This window comes from Falco punctatus (genome assembly GCF_963210335.1).
Source record: "Falco punctatus genome assembly, chromosome: 2".
Classification (NCBI taxonomy): domain Eukaryota; kingdom Metazoa; phylum Chordata; class Aves; order Falconiformes; family Falconidae; genus Falco; species Falco punctatus.
Window position 1 is genome coordinate 56,119,836 of NC_137581.1, and position 25,248 is coordinate 56,145,083.

Below are 25,248 nucleotides of genomic sequence, written 5' to 3' on the forward strand. Positions count from 1 at the left end.
TTACTGTTTGTTCTAGCAGGTTTTTTTCCAAACTAGTATTGTTGACTCAGCAGGTTAAGCATGATTAGATTATTGAGGAAATCTATTTTGGTCGCTGTTTGTACACAATGCCCCTTTGATTCAAGTTTGTTGTCAATGCAGACCTACTAACTATAAATTATTTAAGTATCTGTAATCTCTCCTGTTAAAAATAACATGCTAGATTAGCATATTAGAATATATCACACAGGACTGGAACAATAATTCCAGTTTTAATCATTCTAAAGTCTTCTTATACTTTTACCCATAAAATAAAATGTTTGAAGAGTAAGTAAATTTTGCTCTAATGCCACAAATAAATGGCAGGAGTTGGAGTGGGATGTTACAATTTAATGACTTAAATCAATGATTTAAATGTCACCTCGCATACTTCAAACTGACTTTTTCCTGTCCTTTAAAGAACAGAACCGGCCTTGCAGCTTAACATTATGTATGTTCTCACTATCTTCTAATGGAAAGCTGCATTTTCTGATAGCTAATCTAAGTGTAAACTCGCACCTTCCTTGAAACAAGATGTTGCAAAGGTAGGTTTTCCATTACAGCATAGATTTTCTCTAACAAAATCAGAAATAATAATGAAACACTGAAAATTAAACAAGAGTTATAAAACGTGAAAGCATACTGAGTTAAGAATCCTATTTAGCATCATATTTAATACAGTAATTCAAGCCAATATTGCTGATAGGATTACATGAAGCACTTATTAAATATAAAGAAAAGCATTTCTCAATTACAATACAATTGGCTTTCAGGAAGAGCAATTTTTAATATTAGTACAGAGGTAAAAGTTATTAATTTATTTAATAAAAGATCAATATAGATAATCTGTTATGGGAGACAGATCTTCCCCAGGAAGAACAATAACATACAGCTGCCAGGGTCCAACCTTGTCAGCAATGTTGTGCTTAGAACTTATGTGTGTGGATCCCCTATGAAATTATATTAATAAAATTTTGCCTTTTCCTACTGTGAGCAAATCTGCTATTAGTTCAGCAGAATTTTCCGCCCAGGAAAACATCATTCCAGTAAAAGCCAGGAGGACAGGGCATTCAACCATAAATGCGTGAAGGATTAAGGATGCCTTCACGGCACCTTCTGCATCAGACAGGAAACATTCAAGAAACCAATCATGAGCTCTCCCAGGAGTTATTTTCTGCCTGGAATCAAGCTAGCAAGCTGTAAAACACGAATATCTGACTGCAAGATTTGGATATAAATCTGTATTACTGTCATTAAATTAAAACGCAAACATAGAAACAGTACTTGAAAAACAAGCTTAAGTATCTTACCTGGCTCTTATTGGAAAGTTCTGAGCTATGTCTTTCATTACTTTTAAGGCACCATAAACAGGGGCAGACATAATTTGAGCAGCTGCTTGAAAACTAAGATCTGGGAGAAAAATAAAATAAAAATATAAAATCACTGGAAATATCACTCTCGATTAATACTGCCCACAATCAGAAAACTGTTCCATACATACACATTCACTATTAATATTTTTTGTTTCAATTATACATTGTAATAGATTACGAAATAACATTAAGGTCAAAAAGATGGGCATTTAAAAGTTGGAAAAAATCAAATTCAGGCTTTCCTACAGAATTCTGCTCTGCCATCTTGAGCATACACATTGTACACGTAATTTCTAAGTTTACAAAAACATACTGAAGAAACCAGACAATTCATAATGCAGTATTATGCCAGTATCACAAGGGTCTCATGCTCAAACCCAGATACACACACCAACCTACAGACACCTGTAACTGCAGCAAAAAATAAGATCTTTCCAGCTCTAGAGCTTCACAAGATTTTCAGAGAAGAGATATATTAAATTTAGAAGGCTATACTGAGCTTGCGAGGAGTACAATTTTCAAGAGTAGCAGCAATCTCACAGGAAGAAAAAAATGGAAACCCATGAAAGAAAGGCCAATATACTATCAAATTTCAGTTCCCCTGTGTGTAGCACAATTTTTAAAGGGATCTCGTTTTTCTCTCTATGCTTTTTCTCAGAATGAAGCAAATCTTCATATATCAGGACAATTTATAAATCATTTGACTACCCACTGGGAAAATAACAATGAAATTCAGTTAGCCTTCTATGGTGCGTAACTTGGGTATGAAAAATCTTGGTACATGAAACCGCGAAAAAAACAATTTTGGTATCAATATGGCAAGGCAGTAATACATGAGATGCTTCAATGTACTTTGGATACAGTCTGCCTAACCACCTCAGGGCAATGATGATGCTTCCTCATAATCTGCTAGATAAGACGCCTGAGCAAAAACTGAAGGCCTCAGGTTACCCAGTTTGAGGAAAGCTGATGCCACGTGTAGTAAAAACCGCTGGGCAGAAAGTCATAGACTATCCTGCCTAGCAGAACTTTATAACGTGTTTCTGAAGCAATTAGGGGTTAAAAGAAAAAAAAAGAAAAAAGGCTGAAGAAAAGTGACCAACACACATTCCTTGTTTAGCCTGATAAGGTACACCTTGGCTGGAAAAAAAGGCAAGTCTGAGAGGTGGAATGTTCATTCGGTGTGTCTTAATACTTTTAACAAAAAGTATAAAGTGAATACTGTTTTCAAAAAGAACGTTTCAGATCCCTTTCAACAGCTACATAAGCTGTGATCAGGTGAATAAATACCCAATTGCTTATGTTACTACAGATAGTGATGCCTTACCTGCTGTGCACTGAGGACATACACTTAAAGTCCTTCATAAACTGTTAATCTTTTCCATTTTATGCTGAACAGCTGAAGTACAAATATTCAAATCCCAGCGAAGCAAACCTTGGTTACCTCTGGTCAGGGACTGTCACTGACAGAACTCCCCTTGCAGCACCCTAATACAGCTGAGAGCAGTGTAGGGCATCTTGGGGCAAAGATAATCCTGAGCATAAAGCAGATCTTAAAGTATGCTTTGAAAGCTAACAAAGCACTAGAGATCAAGAGGCTGTTCACATAGATAAAGCAATGACTTAAAGGGAATACCACATTGGTACTCTCTGCACCATTTTTCACTATGAATAGTAAACCTAATTAGTTATCTAAAACATAAAGGCTGTTGAAAGGCAACTCTTGAATGGTGTTTAGAGTCATTTATAAATAGAAGTATACCCTATAGCTGGAGTATTTTGGTTAAATTTAGTTAATATTTTACTTGGAAGCTAATTAAAGGAAATCAGAAGTAGCTGAGCCATTAACTCAGCCACTATAATTAGTCATTAAGAATGAACTAGAGAAAGTACCCAGTAATGTCAGGAGTAGGAGCATCAAAACAACTGTACCATACAAAGAAGGGGCTGAAGACCCACTGCCTGAAGAGGCTCTGAACGTACTTATCACAAGCCAGTACCAGTCTTCCTGGCACTGAACAAACACCATCCTAATACTTAATTACTTTCAACACTGTATGAACTGGTTGCGTGGGGAGCAGCACCAATTTCATTTTTTATTTATACAGCCAGGACATCACAGAAAAGACTACCACTAGAGACCTTTTACTGGCTTTTGAAGGTAGACACTAAAGGGATCAAAGCTTTACAGCTGCTTCTGCTTGAAGATCAGAGTGGTATTCAATCATGTAAAAACTCCATAAACAGACAAAATGAGAATTCTCTTATTTGCATAGCAAATTTCTCAGGAAAATTGAAATGCAGTGTTGGTGTGGGCGAGTTTTTTGTGGGTTTTTTTTGTGGTTTTTTTTTTTTTTTTAATTTTGGACCAAGATAAATCCTGCAGCTGAAGGGGAGTTAATGGATAAAAGACTGTAAAGGAACTACAGTTATCTCAAATAGCTAGTTTCAGACTGGATACTGCTAGCAAGCTCCAAAACAGTCAAGGTCCCAAAAAGAAAATGAAGTTCAGATGGTTGCTCAGTCTCTATTGCACCAGTATAAAGACTAATCAGTTTTGATCAGGTTGTCCTCTAAAACTGAAGAATCTAACAGGCAAAATTTAGTTGGCTAAACTGAAGTGTCATGACATTTTAGGGACCTAGAGTGATTTAAAATTCCATTCAAGCTACAGAATATTTTTCAGGTCATCAGCACAGAAGCTGTTTACAAATCAACTTCTACGTATTTGTTCTCCTTTTCCACAGGAAAACTTTAAAAAGCATGTTCTTTCATTTGATGTTATATTAAAAAACCTACCAATGTGAACTCCAGTATGTTGATAAAAATTAGAATTCATAAATTAAGGAAAACAAACTGTTTCAGCCTGTACTTTGTCCCGACTCAAGTTGTATGTCAAAATATTTTTTGCCTGACCTCTCAAAAAAAAAATATATCTGAAACTAAATTTAACATCTGAGATAACACATCAGGCAGAAAACTGGGCAATAGTAAATTCAGTCTTTAAAATCAGTAAAGGTAGTAATGATTCTCCATCTTATAAAATTACTTCAATGCTCCTTTAATTCTAGCATATAATACTAGACAAGATATCAACACATTGTTTTTAAATACTGTGTTTTAATGAAACCATATTTCTCTTTAAAAAAAGCTTTTATCATAATGTTGATACATCAACATAATTAAAGAAATTAACAGAGTACTATGTTAATTCAGAAAAAAGCAATACATACCCTGTAGCTCCCAAACCTTCAGTGGTTCCATGTTGTTAGTAGTTTCAATTAGATGTTTTTTAAACTCTTTTAGATTATTTTTCAAATCAGGATGCATCTGTCTACGATAAAACATTCTTTTTAAAAAAAGGCAAAAATCAACGTCATCCATGAACAACTACTTTTGTCCACAGTATTGCTCACAGCTAGTATGGTATCTTTGGGGTAACAAGCAAGAATTAAAATTCTAATTCATTCTTAAAACAAAAATGAGGATTTAGGGTGAGAAGAGGTGATTTCTGAGGACTAGAAATCAGTTAATTACAAGAAAGAGTTCAATTGTTTTGCAGTGATCTGTCTCAAACCCTGTAACAAATTCTGATGGAATAAATGAACTCAAAGATTACATAGTATTAACACACAATACAGGATACTGTATAGTTATTTTATTATAGCAAAATGGATACATGATTGTATCCTAACTTTACTACAACAAACTCTGTGTACAGTTACAATTAATCTGTATTACCCACAAAAGATGTAGGCAAGACAATGTTGAGAACATCTTTTATAAATTAACATCACTGACAAAAGCAAGCTACCAAGCACACAAATCACTAGTCAGACCTGAAGATCATGGTGCCCAAAAGCTTAGCTACATTTTGGGGTTTTTTTAAACACAATTGGGCAAAGAAGTCTTGAGGGCAAAGACTCCAGCCTGCTACAAGACACCCTCAGACACCAAATAATCTCCATTAGATTTCTAAAGATTCTTCTACTAGAAGTATTGAGCAAGCAGCAAGTAGCAGCTAAAAAACAGGCACGCAAAGCAGTAAGACTAAGTTCTGTAATGTTTCACATTTTATTTTAGATATTAATAAGTTTCACAAGGAATCCCTCCCTGCTAATGTTTTAGCTGTTGGATATTAGCAGTTGTTCTTCACAGAAAAAGAAAAACATCACTGATGAAGACTGTTGTTCTGGAATTAAAATGTAGTCTAGGTTCCTCAAAGAAAGCATACTCAGCTGAAAAGGGAAGCAAAAATAGAAGATCCCTTAATTTTCTTCTTCATAACAAACACAGAAATAACATCATACTCCTAGAAATCTGCCTATGAAGTAGCAAACTCGTAACTTGTTTTGAGCTCTTTAATTACTGTTTTTACTGTGGCCTTTCCAAGTTTATCTTGATGATTAGGGGTTTTTTTCTGTTCAGATCTTCAATTCCTCTGTGAATGGAAGACAACTGACAAATAAGATCTAGCCAGAAGCCACAGCCAAGATCTATTACTGATGTTTGGTCCTCCGTTTCTCATGTATGCTATGGTCAATGTAGGCACAAAATAAAACACACATGAAGCCAACTGAGAAAAGTTACCTTTCTCTGGGTATCCCACTCCTGATGTGAGACTGAATTATGTTAATTCTCACTATCAAATAGTTCTATTTCTAAGATTTTATGTCTTCTGCTTACATTCATAATTATTTCACAGCTGAGAAAAGTATAACCTTTGACATGGCTACAACTGAGGGACAATTTACAGATTACTGAAACATCTCTTTCATCTCCAATATGAAAAGAATAGAAAAGCAGGAGTCTAGAAACAATGTCAAAAATTCTGAATAATTATCTGACAGCTTCACAAATTGGAGCGCAACATCAAGAATCTAAGTATAGCTAAACCTAGAACAATCCAAGAAGAAAAAAAGCTCAAAGATATGACATAAGCATTTGATATTACCTGCTGTGGAATGCCTCTAAAACATAGGTGAAGCTACATGGAAGCCCACAGATCTGGTTGCACTTTATCTCAAAGTGTTTACGTTAAAAAGGCAGAAAGGGGATGAACACTCAGGAATTTAGACAGCATTAGTGGCTCTGAACTCCAAGACGACTTACAGCTTGGTGAGAATATCTACAAACAAGTTTACTTTTTGCTTTAAATAATAAGAAAGAAAATTACACTAGAGAAGGTAAGACACTCTTGAGTCTCTTGTTGAAGAAAAAAAACCACCAAAATTTATGATTCACTGCATGGATCTGTTACAGGAAAAGGGAAGCACTTTTAATGACTGCAACCACAAAATGAATTCATCAATGGAGGACTGGAAGGGGCCCTTGGTAGGGTAGCATCCAATTTCATCTAATAGATTGCAACTTAAATATAAGAATTCCTGCTGGAATACAACACAAATTCACGAACTTCAAAATAAGAAGACATTTCTAATAAGCACATCTTCCTAGAAATATCACTCCTTAACTCTAAGAAATGAACGACTATTCATCTTAAAAACACCTTACGTAGATACAACAGACAGGTTTGGACTTGTTGTGCTACTACTTGCATGTCAAAAACCAACATTTTTATTCTAGTTATCTGAAAACAGAAGTAGCAGCAACAATTTACTGTAGATACAAACATGACAACATGGTGTTCTAAGTTTTTGTGACTGTTGCCCAGACAGAATTTTTGTACTAAAATAGTTTACTGTATACATTTCAAAAGAATTAGAGAACTAAAAGCAACAAACTGAAATGAACAGAATAAACAAGTGTTCCATCTTTGTATTCACAAGACACACACAAAAAAATTAATCAGAATTTTTTCACAAGTGGCAAATAAAGCAATTTCCAACATAACACTCACCAATTCTATAAAAAAGTCAAGCCTTGTTTTTTTTTCCTGGAACCTGAACCAAAAATAAGTTTAATTATAATTTATATCAACTCACTTTAATTTTCCAAAGAGAAATCCTTGGACATCACTTTCTTCCTCATCATCTTCTTCTTCTTTTGTCTCATTTGCGCCTGAACACATAGCACATGAAGACACTATATATTAGGAAAGTTACTGATATATTATGTTCTTATGAATTTTAAAACCATTAACAGAAACATACAATAAGAAAATTGTAATTTTCAGATGTAATTTCAATTAGATTTACACTTATTAGTTCATTTTTTGGCATCAAAATGAATCACTTTACAGAATTTAGTAACATTCAGATTAATTTTAAATACAATTCAACCAATCGTCACATTTTTTATATAAAAAAAATTGAGATGGTTAAGTAGTTTACTTCCCAAAATAGCCATTTCTCAGACTGATTAAGTGGTAAGGTGTAACTTTTATCAGTCAGCTACTAAAAAATTTACGTTTGAAAAGCATGATGGCTTTAAAGTATTGGAATCTCCAGCTAGCATTTGATGTGAGTCAGATATTAGTTTCTTTCCCTTAAAAAAATTAAACTATTTTCAATGCAACCCAAAGGGTATTAACTCTCTTTGGCAAGACTAAGGTTTCACTTTCTTTCTTTGTGTTCTAAGTGTCCATGCAAAGCAATTTCTCTGTGTCAGAATGCTATAGCTATGACCTGCTATAGTAAATGTCTCATTTCAACATGTAGTAACATACACTGGTACCAAATTCTATGATATAGCACATCCTTCCTACAAAAAATTGGAAGTACTTCCACATAAATTCAGAAAAAAACACTCACCCCTGAAACACTAATGTGTAGATACTGTAGTGATTAACACATTAGGGACGCCAACAAACAAAGTAATTAAAGAACAAAGGTTAAACAATCTTACACTTAAAGGTTACATTTTGAAAAGCCACAGAAAACAACAATTAGAGGTTAGGTAATGAACTATATCCTAAGCACAGCTGTTTACAAATGCTAGCATATATTTTGATGTTTTAGTTCCTATGCTTGAGACTTCCTTCTGTAAAAAGAGTCAGTAGTGTTTTGAAGGTTATGATTAATTTCTATAACCGGATTATAATATATTTCAGTATTATCTCCAACAAGATATCAACAATAAATTAAAAAACCCACATACCTTTAACCTGTGTGTCATCTACTGCTTTATATTCTGTGCTCTTTATTGCAAGTTCTACACCATATCCAGATAAATACATTTTTCTGGAACTTGGTTTCTGTTTGATGATATTATTTTAACAGAAAAAAAAAACCACCTTAATAAACTGTATTAGGAGATTAACAATATATAATACTGTAACATCAAAATGTTATAGTAGTAATAACTTAAATTCATCTTTCAATTTATGATTCAAAGTACAAAATGCTACATCAAACAAATTAAGTCATGTAATATATTGACAGTCCATTGAGAAGGTGTGTAGCAAATTAAGGACTCCTTTATCTCCCGCAGACCACAGAAACACTGTGTCAAAGTCATAGTCCCTTCACATATTATTAGAAGGACTAAAATAGGCAGAGCTGGTAGTACCCTATGTAATTATTTATGTCTTAGAATTCACATTTTAAAAACTGTTATCAGTTTCTTTAACTTTGCCAAACTCTGGAGGAAGTTCTCCGTTTCTGCATCAGACTGATTCTTTTAAAAGGTTTTGACGAAAGAGTTAATCACTTTCTGCAAAGAAGATTAAGAAAATATATTGAAGTATCACTGCTAAAACCAGGTTGCCACTTACTAAAAACATACAATAAGTATTTCTAATTTTGCAGTGGAAGTTTGACATTCAGTATTGTAATCACTCAGAGCACACATTTCTGAAAACATATCCTAATCTGCCAAAAAACTATTGAAAATCCCCTTTCCAAAATGCAATTCTCACATGCAGAGCAGGAACTTTTTTTTAAGTCTTTCAGCTTTAGCTTGCAATTCCTATGGATCATTCTGTATTGAGAATCCTCCAAGTCCACAGCTAAAAACCTAGCAGGGCTGGGGACTTTCTCTAAGCAAATCTCAGTGCACAGAGCACTGCAATCTCTAAGCAGTCTCAGTGATATTGGCACAAAAAATGGAAGCGGAAAGATTGTACCTCTTCTGCTCGCAATGCTCCCTCTTCTGGCATTTAATATAAACAAGGGAGAATCTCTCAGTGGGAAGCAAAGACTAAAAATGGGTGTTGTAAAGAAGGAGGAAAAGGGATGAGCAGTCTGAAGAGAGAAAAAGTGCAGGAAAGACAACACGCACGCATTTGGGGGAGGGCACCATGGTGCATAAGCTGGTCAGAGCAAGGAGACTGTAGGTATTTAGCTGAAATAAAAGTGCATAAAAATGTAACATTCAGTAAAACTATACCCCACCCCACTTAATATTTAAGGCTGGTTTCTTCAAATTCTCTGTTTCATTACTGTGAGCAAATAACTCAAAGTCATCCACAAACTATGGATCTCATCTTCCTGAAATGCCTGGTCTACATAAATCACAACAACCTCTCACTCTATCAGATTATTCTTGTATTAGCCACACTACTTAAGAGCTATACCTTGAATACAAATTACAAAAACCTTCCAATAACTGGGGACAATATAGTTCCATGTACTGGTTTTGTTTCAGGGAGAAGAGTAAGTTAAGAAAAGCATTAAGAATCATTATGTTTAAAATACTGACACTGTGGGATGCAAACATGAAAAAACTAGTTAGTAAAGTTGACTGTGACAGTCCATGCTATCATACTGCAACAAACATATGAGATTATACTGATAATATATAAAATCATAATTATTTTCCAACTTTATTTTCTATTCTCTTTCCTTTATTCTCATTCTTGTTCCTAATATGTTCAGTCTGCTCTCAACATACAAAAACTAGACATATAACCAAAAAAGGATATCTCAAGATCAGTCAGTGATGCAAACAGTGCTTGCATGCAGGATTAGATAATATTATCATACTTTCCCAGCTTCAAAGTCTGTATTAGGTGAAACATTTCACCTAGAAAGTTTTAAAATTAGAATACATACTGCACATGATTTAGGCAAATGCAAAAATAAATGTAGAAAATGTGTTTGGTCAAAAAGCAAGCAAAATAATTACAGAACACTAACAGTTTACTGAACCAATGTTAATTTGAATTGCATACCTGAACATAATGACGGAGAACATAAACAATTTCTTCCTTTTGCGCCTTCTCAGATAAAATCTTGTGAAATTTGACAAAGTCTTTCGTACCCATTTCTGCATAAAGAACAACCACTGGGCCATCCTCTTTGAGAGTTGGGAATTTATGATCTCCCTTAAAAAGATATGGCCTGGGTCTGGTTTTAAAAACAAATAATTGCAATAAATGTGAAAAAAACAGTAAGGGTTTATATGCTAAAAGTATACAATCCATGTTAAAATCATCACAAAATAATCATGATTGCTCATAAATGAACTTAGAACACCAAATTTGCAAATTAAAATATACAATTGAAAAATCAGCATCAAGTATAAATAATTTTAATATATTTTATAAAATCACAACACAAAAGCAAATGAAAAGCATAGTACTTTGAGATTTTGTGCAACAATCAGTTACAGCTTGAAGCTTTGAATTTAAATGATGCATTAAATCTATTGGAGATGCAGAGCAATCAGTGAGTAACAGAGTAGCAGAGGGATATTCAGTGACTTGAGAAAGCTGCTAAACACACATGGAAACTAACAGGGGTTATGGTTCTTAAACAACATCAAGCTCTGTTAATTTAGCTAATTTTGCAAATTTTGACTGCCTACCTATCCTCACCATTGCAAGCCACGACTAGAAGAGTTACGCTTTCTATACTTGCAATGATTTCTTAGATGGCTGCAAACATTTTTTGAATAAAACCTGGCAAAGATGGAAAAGTAACAGAGGATATGATTGAATAATATACTCAAGGTGCTAATTATTGAGTACACTTCTTTTTCAAAGTTGCCTTTGCACTGTAAACAGCGCAGTAGACCAGTAAACTCCCTCCAAACCTCTCTAATCCAACATGCACTACAGAAATGTGTGTAGCAGATGCTCACTGAAAAGTCATACTAGAAAGGTGTGAGCAGAACTCCACATGCCACAGTTTCTGTGATGCAAAGTTTAGGAATATCTTCAATATAAAATCACTGAATAAACTACCCTGCAAAGGACCTTTGGAGGTCACCTGTTCCAAACCCTCACTCAAAGCAGGCCCAGTTTGCATCAGGCTACTCAGGGCCTTACCATCAACATTCCATGTAAGCTTGGTAGGTATGCAATCAAAGACCACATCTGTAAGGCATAGATAAAAGGAGGGGCCTGGTTTGAGAATTAACTTGGGTGCATGCAGCCAAGTGTCACAAGTATCGGGCAAGCTTTCCCACTGTCATCACAAGACAGACAAAGTAGGTGCCATCAGGGAGTCTGAAACAACTCTTGAATGAATAAGCTCTGCTCAAGAACAGATCCAGATTTGCCCCAATGAAAGCACACATATAGCACGTGCCTTGCTCTACTTCCTTCTCATATCCAGAGGGACAAGAACTGCCACAGCCATTTATAGACAGCTGAAAACCTAAACCAAGGGGCTTATCTTTTCTCAACTGTTCACCTATGTATAGCGGAAGAACGACTCCTGTTCTCACAAGGTGGGTACCAAGTGCCACCATGACTTTCTTGAACACTGACAGTCTCAAAGGACACATTTTATACTATAATGAACACACTTCACTAAAAAATTAAGTGCTGCAGTAAAGTAACGCTGCATAGAGCTAGCATAATGACTTCAGAGAGTTAGAACGTTCAGCCCTTGTAAATCCAAGATAAGCCTCCATTCTCTGTTTTAATTCAACACTGAAGAGCAGTGAGAAGGAATTTATTCTCTTGCTCTTAGAGCTGAAAGCTAATTAATTTCCTGCCGTAAGAGATTCTCATGAGAAGGCTGCCTGAAAGGGAAGGAACATCAGTTGGGCAGACAAAAAAAACCCTCAAAGCACAACAACAACAAGGATGTGGTATTCAGCACTCATTAACCAGTTACTAGTGTAATACAGGCAACTATATGCTTGCCTAGATAGTTGCCAAGATGGGATGCTGAAAAAATGTGATGGACAGAAGATGTGTACTGACAACCCTTCAAAGGTACTGACTGTTTTGAGCAAAACATGATTCCCATCAATACTTCTGCTCTTGGCAGCAACATCCCCAGAAGTCTTAGCATTGTGTTTTGCACAATTAGCAAGATAAGCAATCCCAGCCATGTAACTACTGAAGATCTTCCTTTGACACATCCACAATCCTTGAGCAGCCCACAGCACCTCCACACAAAATACTTCCAATTACAGCTATGCAGTCCATTGCAACATGGCTGAAAGTGTGCAAATCACAGTAGCTGCTGCATAAAGGACTGGATGAAGAAAAACCTGGATCTTGACACGCAGACTGTTTCGTCTCTCCGAGTCCAAAGTGCCTGAGACTTCCTGGATCTCAGGTTGAGCTGATGGATCTGCACAAAATAATACTGCAGACTTCTTTCTCTTCCAGTGAGATCTGGAACTATCATCCCCCAAGACAGAACATTTCTAGTGTCCTCATCCAATATGGGGAACTTTATGACACGACTGAAAGCCCACCTTAAGTTGGCCTGGCTTGTGAAAGAGTCATGTCAAGACAGAAAACAGAAAAATAAAATGAAACACAAAGGAAAATAGTTTGAAGTAAAAATGGAATCAATAAAACAAAACTAAGTCTTTTCATAAAAGCCACAAGGAAAAAGAATGACTGGTTGAGAGGAATCAACAGTGAGAAGGTATACTGTCCCATGTATCATCTGTTCACCAGACAGAAAAGGAAGAACAGAAGCACAGCCCTATCTGCCTCACCTAGGCTAAACATCTCCAGCACAATGAAAAGCATCCATTACCCACAGTACAACTGGAAATAACAGTGGAAACAATCACCTGAAGGTGAATATGTTTTTTCTCAAAGTCTAGCTCTAGGAACTCTAAATATTTAGAGCGACACAACTGCTTTTGGAGTGGGGAAAAGGAGAGGAAATTTATCAAGATTTTGTCCCTGCAGCTCTGAAGGTTGTAGTATGACTGGTGCACATAAAACTAACCAAAACACAAGAACAACTCAATAGAAATAACTTCAGTTTTGTTTTGAGTTCTTAAAGTTAATGATTTCTAGCAAGTCTAACTCCTTCAGTTCTGAATACTTCAGGATTCTATCGATCTTCCAGAATCTTGTAAATTTGGGGATAGCATCTCCAGAAAGGAGAATGTCCTGAATCCAGTTAGCTGCTTTAGAAGAGTATATTCAGACTTTGTGGTATGTTACAGTCCCATGATGCCTTAATATATGACCAGAAGAATTCAATGTCATTTTAAAAGCCAAAATACAGTACAAATAATTTATGTAATACAGTAAGAGAGATTTGCTAGACTGACTGTAATAGTTAAAAAAGGGACATTGCAAACTACACAGTGAAGTTTTTGCAAAAGCCTTGGCTATTACGTAAGTAAAAGACAACAATTTATTACACTGTAATTGCATCAATGGACTTAGAAAATACCACAAATCATATATTCAGAGCACAAAATTGTTTTCAGAAGCAACCATCCCCAAAGAGAGAAATTTCTAAGTTTTCAGTGTTGGCTTTTTTTCCCCAATTTATATTTGCTAGAACGCAAAATCCAAGAAACATGCACTACTAAATCTTTCAGCTTTACGTATCTCCATGAACTGTTGAAGATATGGACACTGATGTATATTATGGTGACCTTGACCATTACAGGAAAAAAACAAATAGATGTTAGATACGGGTCTTGAAAAAATACAAATTAATTATTTTTTATAGAGATTAAGCATTTTGCTTTCATTATTTTGTTATTATTTCTTATTTTGATAAGTTTTCATATTTTGCTTCACAGCCCAAAATTATTCTGGACTGATGCCAGTTTCCACAGGACAAAGTCTGCAGAAAAACTTGATAGGTGCAAAGTCTAGCACAAGGTGCGGAAAGGTTACGTCAGCTGAGGTAAGACTCTTCTTCCACTCCTGTGCCAAGCACTCACAATCCAGAAAACCTCAAATGCAGTGGCACTGACTATATAGAAAGATCTGTCAGCAGCAGTACTGTCTCAGATGCATTAAATGGTAGGTTTGTATAGGAAGTACACTGTAACTTAAACTTGACTATCCTATACCAAAAAAAAAAAAAGGGAAGAAATACAAAATTATCCACGTGGTTAGAGGAGCAAATCTCTATGATTTTGTTTTAAAAGCCTACTTTGATTTACAATTGAGTGTTCAAAGTATTTCAAAACCAAAAGTAACTCTTTTAAAATAACATACCCTGTCAATGGGTATGTCTTTAAATATCCAGTAAACATGAATTGATGGGCTTGGCATTATCAAGTTAAGCAGAAAAAAATTTTCAAAATACTGCAAGTATATATGCAATAACGTATTTTCCTCTTTAGTAATCTACTTTTCCTTTTAAAACAGATCATTACATTTACCTCTTAGTAGCCTTCTTCAGCAGCTTTTTTATTTCATTAGTCTTACAGGTGTGCTTCTCATGGATAACCACAAATGCACTGCAGCCTTCTGGTGGAGGTTCATCAGCTGCAATCTAATATTTCAACAATTATACTCAACCAGAATGCTTTGATTGCACTTCAACTTAAACTCACATCCCTTTGATTAAAATAACTCAACAGCTGCCACTGAGTTGTGTTTCTAATTAAGCCCATTCAAAACTGGGTACATGTGAAAAAAGTAATGGAAAATACTAGAAGATTAAGACCATATAGCCTTTGTGAAATATAGTCTTTCAAATGCAGTCATACCCCAGAAAATGCAAGTCCATTTATGTTCTGTAAAGACAGGGCTGAGAAATCTCCTCTTCAAGCTGAAATCACAGCCTGTACTCTGAGATATTTTTAATTTTAGTTGCTATCAGCAATCATATTAATGTACAAAGATTTGACTGCTAACCAATACATCGCAAAAAATTAACGTCAATTTTTGGTTCTCTCCCCAACCCCCTGCCCTTTTTTTTGAACTCTATATTCAGCTATTCTCATAATCATATGACTGCATATCAATGGTTCGGTATTCACAAGCTGAAAGATAAAAATGAAAAGATGAAGAGTCTGAGATAATGATATTCCTCCAGAGAACACTTACAAAAAACCCCTAATTTATTACAGATTATTACCTTTCAGATACATGGATTTGTCACTTTATCTTGAAGGTGGCATTGCTAAAAAGAGTAGCAGTTTTAGGCTAGAAGCACAGTGAATTTACATCCTCCCACTTTTTCATTAACAAAGCAGGTATTTGACTATTCTATTTTTCACCTTTTCAAATTCTAAAATAATGAAAGAGATGAGAAGTCCACTAAATAATAAATACAAATGACTTCACGCTACAGGAAATTTCCTACTTTGGGAATGTCTGCATTTAAAGCAATGCAAAAAACTCCCACAACCTGAGTTTTACAAATGAACAATTCCAAAAATTCTATGCTGAAAATAATGCTATCCATACAATTAAACACGAATATTTGTTCCTACTAATATAACCAGCTTATAAAGCATCACCTTTATAAATGGATCATGTTTGAGTCCAAATAATGTCAGCATGTATTTTACTGAACTCTACTAACGAACATTCTTTACTCTGCAGCCAAGATACCATATCAAATCATATACCAAATATATCAGATAATACAGTCACCTGCTGAAACATCTGAACAGTTGGAGAATATGCCCGTATGGAGAGTGCAAACTTCAACAGATTGATTTGCAAATTGGATAAAAATTGCCCTGCTTTCTTCAAGATTAAATTGTAATAGGAATGCTCTGAATCTGTTGGGGAAAAAAAAAAAGAAAAAAAAAAAGACAAACTTTTAGTATTTAGCCATAAATGATGTGGCATATCTACCTGTGCTACATAATAAGTAAGTATTATATTAGTGCTGCTTGGCAGTTCTAAAGTCTTGAATGTTGTCCACTGCTGATTGTTTCCTTTACTATGAATTCTAAAGGCCTGATGCAAAAGTGAGCACAATAGCACTAGTTAACACCCAAATAATTTTCAGCAATATAAAAATCTACTCAAGACAATAATGTCTCTCTGCAGACCCATATGGAAAGTCTTGAATAGAGCTTGTTCATTTATTTTTATTTGTCAAGCTTATGTAAGCCTTTTAGTGCATATTTTGAAGGTTGGTTACTTTCAACCAGCATTATTTTACAAATTATTTCCTCACATTTAGTCTTAGAACACTCTTAACCATGCAACTTACATAAATAAAAATCTTTTAAAGGTGACATACTTTGAGCTACTCTCACATATCCTGTTTCTTCCTTAAAAATACATGATAAGCATGAGTGTGAGAATGGATGCAACGTGTGAAGTGGCTTCCACCCTCCCTTCATATCTCTCCTCAAGGCCAAAATTAGGACTCCAAGTAAGAAGAAAGGTGGATGGTGTCTGGGAATGATGGAAGTGACAATAAAAAACATTGCTTGGAAAGAATTAAACTTCATTTCTTCTTCTAGAGGCATATTCAAATGAACATTCTCATGTCGTCCTTGGATTGTGAAGCAAAGAAGCCTAATTAGAAAAGGTTGTAATAATATGAAGCTGTGAAAAAGACCTGTATCTGTTTAAGGAAGAATGCTCACCAAAACTTTAAATCAGATTGTATACATCATACTATATAATATTCTTGAACACAAACTAGAGTCGGAGAACCAAAGCTGTGACCATACCAAGCACTGTGCACCATCCCTGTTCCAGAGATTACTCTTCCACAGGAGGAACAGCTGAACTCATGTGAAGCAGTGCCGAACTGCCCTGCCCCCCACCCCCAAACCCAAACAACCAAATCTATGTAATCAGCATGTGTTTTATTTACATTGATAGCTACCACCTGGAAACTGCAGTAATTCAAGATCTTTTTCATATTTGCAGCAAAGGGAAAAGAAGTTGCAGGGAGGAGCCATTCTAGCTGTCCACAGTTTGATATCTGTTTTCTTATGTTAACACCTAATTTTAAAGGTGCTCTTGCTGTGGAAGTAGAACAATCGTCCCAGTAGAAAACCCCTTCAGGGGTCCAAAGTGGCACCCAATTTTTTACACAGCGTGAAAATCATCTCACACGACTTAACCTGCCAGATTTTACCTGCCCCAGCTGCAGTAGATTTCAGCAATACTGATCTCAAATGAGTACATCAATCAAAATGCCATTCCCTCACCATGGCCTAGGTTCCAGCAAAACATTAGACCACATACAACAGCCCTGCCATAGATTTGGAAATACCCATTAACTGCTCCCAGCAGTTCTGTATACAATTTTTATAACTGAGCACTTCCTGTCCTTTCACTTTCCTCTTTAGAACCCCAACCTCCTTTTGTTCTTAAAGTCTCTAGGATCTCCTTTCTGCCTTTTCCTCCTTCTTAAAACTCATTATTTAGAAAGGTTGAGTTTGCTGTAATTCACTAGAAAAAAAAATTAATATTACAAAAGGGTATGACCTGCATTTCCAGAAAGCTGCCTTCCCATAAATTCTCTATGATCATCACGGTCTAACATTAAATTCAATGGACAGAAAACCTCCATCTCTTCTGTGTTTTCTAAACCTACACACAGCCCTAGTAGAACCCAAATGAGAGAAATTTGGCTTCATGCACTCCAAGCAGTGAATGTAAAAATCTGGAAGTGACAAATACTTCCAGACTGAAACATCTTTCCAATAACTATACTTCCAAATTTTCTTCAAATTATCTCCACAACAATAAAAATTCAATCTGAAACTTCTGCCTGTCCACTCAGCCCCAAATAACATCCCACTGGATACAACAAAGAGTTATTAAATTTACAATTGTAAAGGTACTGCCTCAATAAAATATTTTTACCACAAGTCTGTAAGTTCTTTGGTTTACAAATTCCAGCTGTGCTTTCAGTGCCATATATAAAACAACTGACATTTTTGCTCTGGAAGATGATTAAGACAATTATGATTTTAATGAGTTAAAAAAAGATAATTTGTCATGTACCTTCAGAAATGATTGCATTACATATTGACAAGGTTACATTTATCAAATCATACATCCATTCCTACGGCTTCAACTGACATTAATGCTGCTGGCTTTTTTCAGAGTACAATCGTACTTTAAACTTCAGCAAGATAAACTAATTCACATCAAATGCTACATGATCCACCTAGTGCAAAACCTTTTTTTAAGTTTATTACACACAAAACTATGGCTTCAGTTTCACAAATTTATTTTCATATAGTCTTTGTTCCTTGAAACTTAGTAACTACTTGCTCTCCAGGCACATTTTAACATTGCATTCTATGCCAAAGAGTAGAAGTCGTAATAAATTTCTTAGGATGTTACAGGGAACCATGGAGAAACAGATGTTTCTGGTCATAAAATGCTGCATGATAGCATTATTACCACTAAAATAATTAACAAAGTTGATTTAGAAATAAATAAATGAGACATTAATAGAATACAGCTCCAGACTGCAGACATGCGAACACACATGTATGAGCAACATTTCTGTAAAATCCAGCCTAGCCAAGAGAGATATAGCCTAGCAGCCGACAAAATCTGAAAAGCTATGTAGCTCACTCTAAATATACCTAAATTTGTCAGTTGAATAGCGCTCTCAAGTCCTGTAGCTAAATTGATTAGATTGACTACAACAAGAACTGAACAGCTAGCTAAGCAGACTCCTATTTAAACATCGACATTTACTATCAACAACCCACAGCGGTATCTCAAATCAGTTAGATTGAAAGCAGATGATCAGGACAGTCACAAAAGGAAAGTAAGGTCTGCATCACAGCTCCTCCGATCCCCCGCAGATGCAGCAAAAAATTAATCTGAATATATGCTGGTGGCCCACAGGAGAATTCAAAGTACTGAGGCATGGGAGGTAGGGAGATTAAACATAACGAACATAATTGGTCACAACACCACAGGATGCTGGGATCATTATTTTTAGGGAATGGGAGTATGGGGATTGTTCCAACTGCAAAGATGCATATATCTTTTCTATAGATCAGCCAGGGAATTAGAAAGCCCAGGTAACAGCAGTTCAAGCAATCGCTGGCCAGGCAAATCCCTATAACATTCAAGCAAGACACCAGTAGAGAAAGAATACCTTTTTATTGCATTATTACAGAAGTGCCATGCTTGGCAGACTGATTCTTCTTAAATCTTCAAGGTTGATACGTACGTAAAAAATATTTAATTTAGTTGTGAATAACTCTCCTAGACTGTGAATCTAGTCTTCTAGATCATAAAAAGTAATTTACATGATTGGTCTTTATATGTATGTTTGTGTGTTTGTTTTTTTAGTGGGTTGTTTGTTTTTTGGGGGGGTTTAAATACATATTTAAGAGGCTGCTGAAAATTCAATACATAAACTAAACCACTTGGGAACACAGTAAACACTCAAGCTATAATTAATCGGCAGGGAACTGGCTACTCACCTTTACTCTGTGTTTCTAAATTAACCTTTTGGGATACAAAAGCTGCAGCAAGTTTAAAATGTAATCTTCAGTGTTTTGTAACTGTTTTGGTTTTAATATGAATTTTTTGCAGCTTTGATTTCTTTTTAACATACATGCAGCCCCAAACACCATCATCTACATTTCCAAAACTTGCACAAGACAGGCAGCAAGCATGCTGCATATTAAATAGATGTACACAATGTTGTCTGTGCTACCTGAAGACCTCAATCTAATTTAATATACTGTATCGCATAATTAACTTTATGTTTTTCATAGTGTATAACCTCAATAATGGCCAAGTTGATTTGAGTTCATATAAAAGAAAATGTTAGAACAAGCAAACATATTAACGGACTAAATGCTTTACCAAATTCCACATACATAGTTCCTACCAAATCCATTAAATTGCTACATATATCATAGGTACACAGATAAACCCAAATTACTAGACCTAATTTGCTAAGGCTAAATATTTTATCTAAGTTAAAAAACGCTGATTTGACTATTCTAAATTTAAAATAATGTTTTGAGAACTGATAAGCAATGGATTGGAAAGCACCCAAGGGATGATTTAAAAAGAAAAAGCCACCATATTTGATTTAAGTTGCCTTTTAGCTTTAATATTTCATGACTCTTCTGAAATACTCGATAGTAGGTTGGGATACACTTCTATCATCCACTTCTCCTATAAACCCAGTTTTTCAGCTTCAAATCTAGAAATTCTTTTTATTTAAAAGCAATGCTTTTGTTTCCCAGTTATCCATCCTATCTAGGTATCATCCAGAGCAGAACTGAGAAGTCAGTCCCTGTAACCAATCCTTTTCAGGCGAGATACTTTAATTTGCTCAAGCAGTTACTGTTACTTCAGCCTCAATGCATCATGAACATCTCTCTATGTCAATGTGTCTTGACACAACAGCTAAGATCAAACCTATTCCACACCATCTACAGAACCAACTTCCACCCAGCGGTATACTGTTACACACCTCTCAGTAACTACACCCCTCCACTGTTTCAGTATTCTTCACTCTAGCTGACCATTTTACTACAAGGTGTCTAATGCAGACTTCCCTACTGGAAGAGGCTTAACTATTGCTAGATACATATGATGCTCATAATATTTCTATTTCATACTTATCATGTTGAATTCAGTAAGATGCTCTAAGTTGGAAGAATCAATACTGATGTAATTTGTCATTAAATAACCACTTTCTTTTCCTCTAAAACTGAGTCTTTCCTTCTCATCCTGTTCATAGAGAGTATTGGTTTGCTTGTACAATACTACTACAACTATGAACTTGACTTTTAGGAAAACCGTCTGATGTCAGAACTTTGACACTTCCTGCATTATAAACACAGGAGTTTGTTTGCCAAAATGACAAACATACACATCAATTGCTTAATAGACTTAAAGGAATATCTTAGTACATTCTCAAGGTTCCCCACTACCAGTATCTAATACTTTATTGGCAAGACAGGCCATGCAAATCATACTACTGGTAATAAATTTATTCTCAATCACACAGATTTTATCCAGGTGAAGTAGGTAAAGTATGTAGCTAACAGACGGTTTCAACAGACATCTGTGCCACTAATAATTAATAATACTAAAGCTTCAAATTCCTTGGAAAGTTGGTCCAAGTAACCAGACAAGAAATGGCTGATGAAAGCACACTGACACATCAACCAATACATCAGTCCTGGCTCAAGGCAATACCAGCTGCACCTGAACCACTCACAGAAAAAATAACCAACCCAAAAAAGTCAAGTCAAAAGTCAAAAAACCAACCCAAAAGACTTCTGGAGGTCATCTAGTCCAAATTTTTACTTAGAGGAGATCTAATTTCAATGCTAGATTAGGTTTCTCAGGGCCTTGTTCCGCAGAGTTTTTGAGTACCTCCAGGAAGGAAGATTCCACAGCCTCCTGGGGCAGCCTGTTCCAGTGTTTGCCCAAGCCCATGGCAGAAATGTTTTCCCTAGTATCTAACCAAAATATTCACATTTCAGCTTGTGCCCATTGCTTTTTTTCATATTACTGTGTACCATCAGGAAGGGTCTGGTTCCATCTTCTCTATATCAGGAAGTTGAGACACGAGGTCTCCCCTTACTCCTCTGTTCCTCAGGTTGAATAAAACCCAGTTCTCTCAGCCTTTCCTCAGAAGTCTACTCCAGTTCTCCAGCCATTGTGGTGATCCTCTCCTAGACTTCCTCCAGTATGTCTTGTCTGTCTTTCTTTTAACAGGGAGGCACAAACTGGGCCCAGTGCTCCAGAGGTAGTCTTACAAGTGCCACATACAGTGCAATAATCACTTTTCTTGACCTACTGGCTACACGTGCTGATACAGCCCAGCATGTAGTTGGCCTTCTCAAGCAAAAAAAAAAAAAAAAAAAAAAAATTAATACAACTCCCTGTTGAGAAAAATCTTCAGATCTGTTCCTCAAAAAACACTCTCTACTCAGTCAGCGCCCAGGTCACACTGCTGCAGAACTTATTCCAGCCCACATGCAGGAAGGAGTCTGTAAAACACCTTTGCTGAACTTCCAACCATTTCTGTTGGCCTAGCTTTCCAGCATGCCAAGGCCCCTCTAATGGCAGCCCTACCCTCCAGCTTCTCAACTTCTGTTCCCAGTTCTGTGTCATTGAAAACCTTGCAGAGGGTATACCTCATGCCACCATGCTGTGCCTTAAAAAGAAAGGCTTTAAACACCATGAGTCAACAGTACTTGCCTCAACAAATGCTACTAGCAGCCGACCACAGGTCAAATTCTGTACCTACTTCCATTTTGCACATCCTCATACTCTTACATAGAATGGCTCCGAGCAACATACACCATTCAGGCCTACTGTTCTCAGTGATTCTCTCTTGCTTTGTTTATACTTCTGACCTCAGATCATCCCCAGTTTTGATCAGCTCACAGTAATTATGTTTTTTTACCTCTCCAGTTGATATCCCACAACTCTAATTACAGTTCTTTGTACGTCTTCTGCTCCTACTATATTCTTTCTTAAAAAATGAAGAGGAAAATAGAGGGAGACAGTAAAGTAGAACATCATGCTTTACTTGAAATAAAAGCAATTATAACAACACTATTATAAAAAAAGCAGTTATAACCCCCCAGTTTTTTATAACAAAAAACCAGTCATAAGCAGCAAAATGTTGTTTACCGTGTGGGTCCCTGTGCCTTCCCTACTAATTTTTTAAGCCTATCAGCCACTTTGGGCATTGCTGAGCACTCAGGTAACATTCTCACTGACTTATCCACACAGACACCAATCTCTTTTGAACTTGTGTTCAGTCAGTTATGATTGCTGATGTGTGTTGTTCCTGAAGTTCTCCCTCCCATCTACAGCATTTTTCACATAATAAGGATTCATTTCTGTCATCTCACTGCCATTTCCTGCATGATCTTTCTACGATTTATTAGCTTTTGACTATTAATGTAACATTCAATTTACCTGAAGTGTCTTCTAGTGTAAGGTCCTCACACCCATGCCTAAAGAGCTGTACCATTCTGAAGTGAAGAGCAAAATCAAACTGCCCTACCTTGTTTTGAAGCTTTTTTCACCTTGTTCATCTATTGACCTACCAAGGAAGTCTAATACTCACCAACCTGTTGTAAAGCCTGATAGTTTTCCAAATGTTTAGATATAATGGTCATTCCTAGTAAACTGCTCTCCCAGGTATCTTCCCGGATGGCTCATTTATGCTTCGTTTGTTGGATTTTATGCTTTCTTCTCTCCAAACTTCTAACAACTTAGTAATCTTCTGTCTAAGCATGCAAAGCTTTTTTAATCCTGTATTGACAGTGATAAACATTTATTCTGAAACACCAGTATTGCTGCTAGAAAACAGTCACAGAGAAACTGAGAAAGGGAGGATAGAAGTATTAAACCTTTTTCGGTCATTCTTTTCATTTTTTACTTTAGCTAGCATTCTCTTTTTAGTTATTTGTGGGATTCTCTCCCCTACAAACGTCCATTTTACACAAAACATGAAGTCTGAATATCCTATAAGCTCTTGCTGAGCCATTAACAAGGTAGTGTTACATTTCTGTTCCATAATGTTAACAGATCGGTCCATCTCATCTTCCTTGCTTTTATAACTCCTCTATAGGTAGAGCTCTCAGGTGGAAATATGCTACAATTTTCTGAAAGAAAACCGCCTAGTAAGGAACAGTGGAAGAGTTAGGCTATACCTGATTGGAACTAGTTAATGTGTTAGCTTGATGTTTAAAAGTTAAATACGGTGCAAGTTAATATATTAAAACTAGCATGCTGTTTAACTTACCTCCTTGTTTATAAACTGTTAATTCTCGTACAGTTTCCAAGAATTGCCAAAACTTCTCATTACCATCTTCTGCAATAAATTCACTGTTTAAAAACAAAAATTAATTGTCCATAGGTTTATTTAGTCCAAAAATGTACCACAGTTAAAATCGTCAGCTGTTTAAAATAACAAATAACTAGCAACAACCAAGTGTTAAGTATTCAATGATCATCTAACACCTCTGTAGCATAAAACACTGAACAGTGGTATATATTTGGTTAAAAGAAATTTTGAACAAAATACTACCAACCTGAATTTAACCATCAGAGCTGTAAAGCAAGCAGACTATTCTCTGATACAGAAATAAACACAAAATTTTACTTTTTCCACAACATGCAGTTATAAATAAAATCAGTTCAGCACACAAACTTTATTTAATAGTGACTAAATTTAACGATAAGAACCATACACTCAGACCTTCAAGATCATTGAGTCCAACTGGTAACCCAGCACTGCCAAACCCACCACAAAACCATGTCCCCCAAGTGCCACGTCTATGCATCTTTTAAATACCTCCCAGGATGGCGACTCAACCACTTCCACTGCCAGGTTACAGTTCTTAATTAAATTACAGTCTTTTATTGATGACAATATCTACAGCGCTATGCTGGGGAGGCTCCCAATCTCTAGATCACTTTCAAAGATGGGGTAATCCTTACAAAACATAAAGGTATGGTTTGCTTCATTTCAAATACAATTATTTAATTTATCAGTAACGCTTTTTAAGTACTGTGATTTTTTGTAAAGGAAAATCAGTTGCTTTTCCCCCTCTTTACATCTGCCAGAAAGATCTACTTGCTAGCATGAGTGTACTGTTTTCTAATCTTTCCTTTGGAAGATTGCCATTTATTTGATTACAAAAACTTGCAGTTCTCGCTTTCATGGGAGTTCTCCAAACAAGTAAGTTTAAAAACAAACCAAAAAAGATTTAAACCCAATCTGGCAGGGGAGCCACAAACATGTAACACTGGAAAACATTTTCACTTCCTATTTTGAAAATACAATTATAATTGACAGTACCTTTTTTTAAAAAAGACGTTTTACTACTATAGCTTCAC

The 25,248-nt window shown here is 35.8% G+C and overlaps 1 protein-coding gene across 1 annotated transcript in view; it reads right to left on the reverse strand.

Moving 5' to 3' along the window:
• Positions 1-25,248, reverse strand: part of UGGT2 (UDP-glucose glycoprotein glucosyltransferase 2) — a 91,449-nt gene that overhangs the window by 65,419 nt on the left and 782 nt on the right. The window contains exons 2-9 of the mRNA XM_080374995.1: positions 24,152-24,234; positions 16,066-16,196; positions 14,844-14,956; positions 10,465-10,639; positions 8,451-8,547; positions 7,337-7,412; positions 4,625-4,725; positions 1,329-1,428 (exon numbers count right to left, since the gene is read on the reverse strand). Of these exons, the coding sequence (XP_080231121.1) occupies positions 1,329-1,428; positions 4,625-4,725; positions 7,337-7,412; positions 8,451-8,547; positions 10,465-10,639; positions 14,844-14,956; positions 16,066-16,196; positions 24,152-24,234 (876 nt within the window). The remainder of the gene's footprint in view (positions 1-1,328; positions 1,429-4,624; positions 4,726-7,336; positions 7,413-8,450; positions 8,548-10,464; positions 10,640-14,843; positions 14,957-16,065; positions 16,197-24,151; positions 24,235-25,248) is intronic.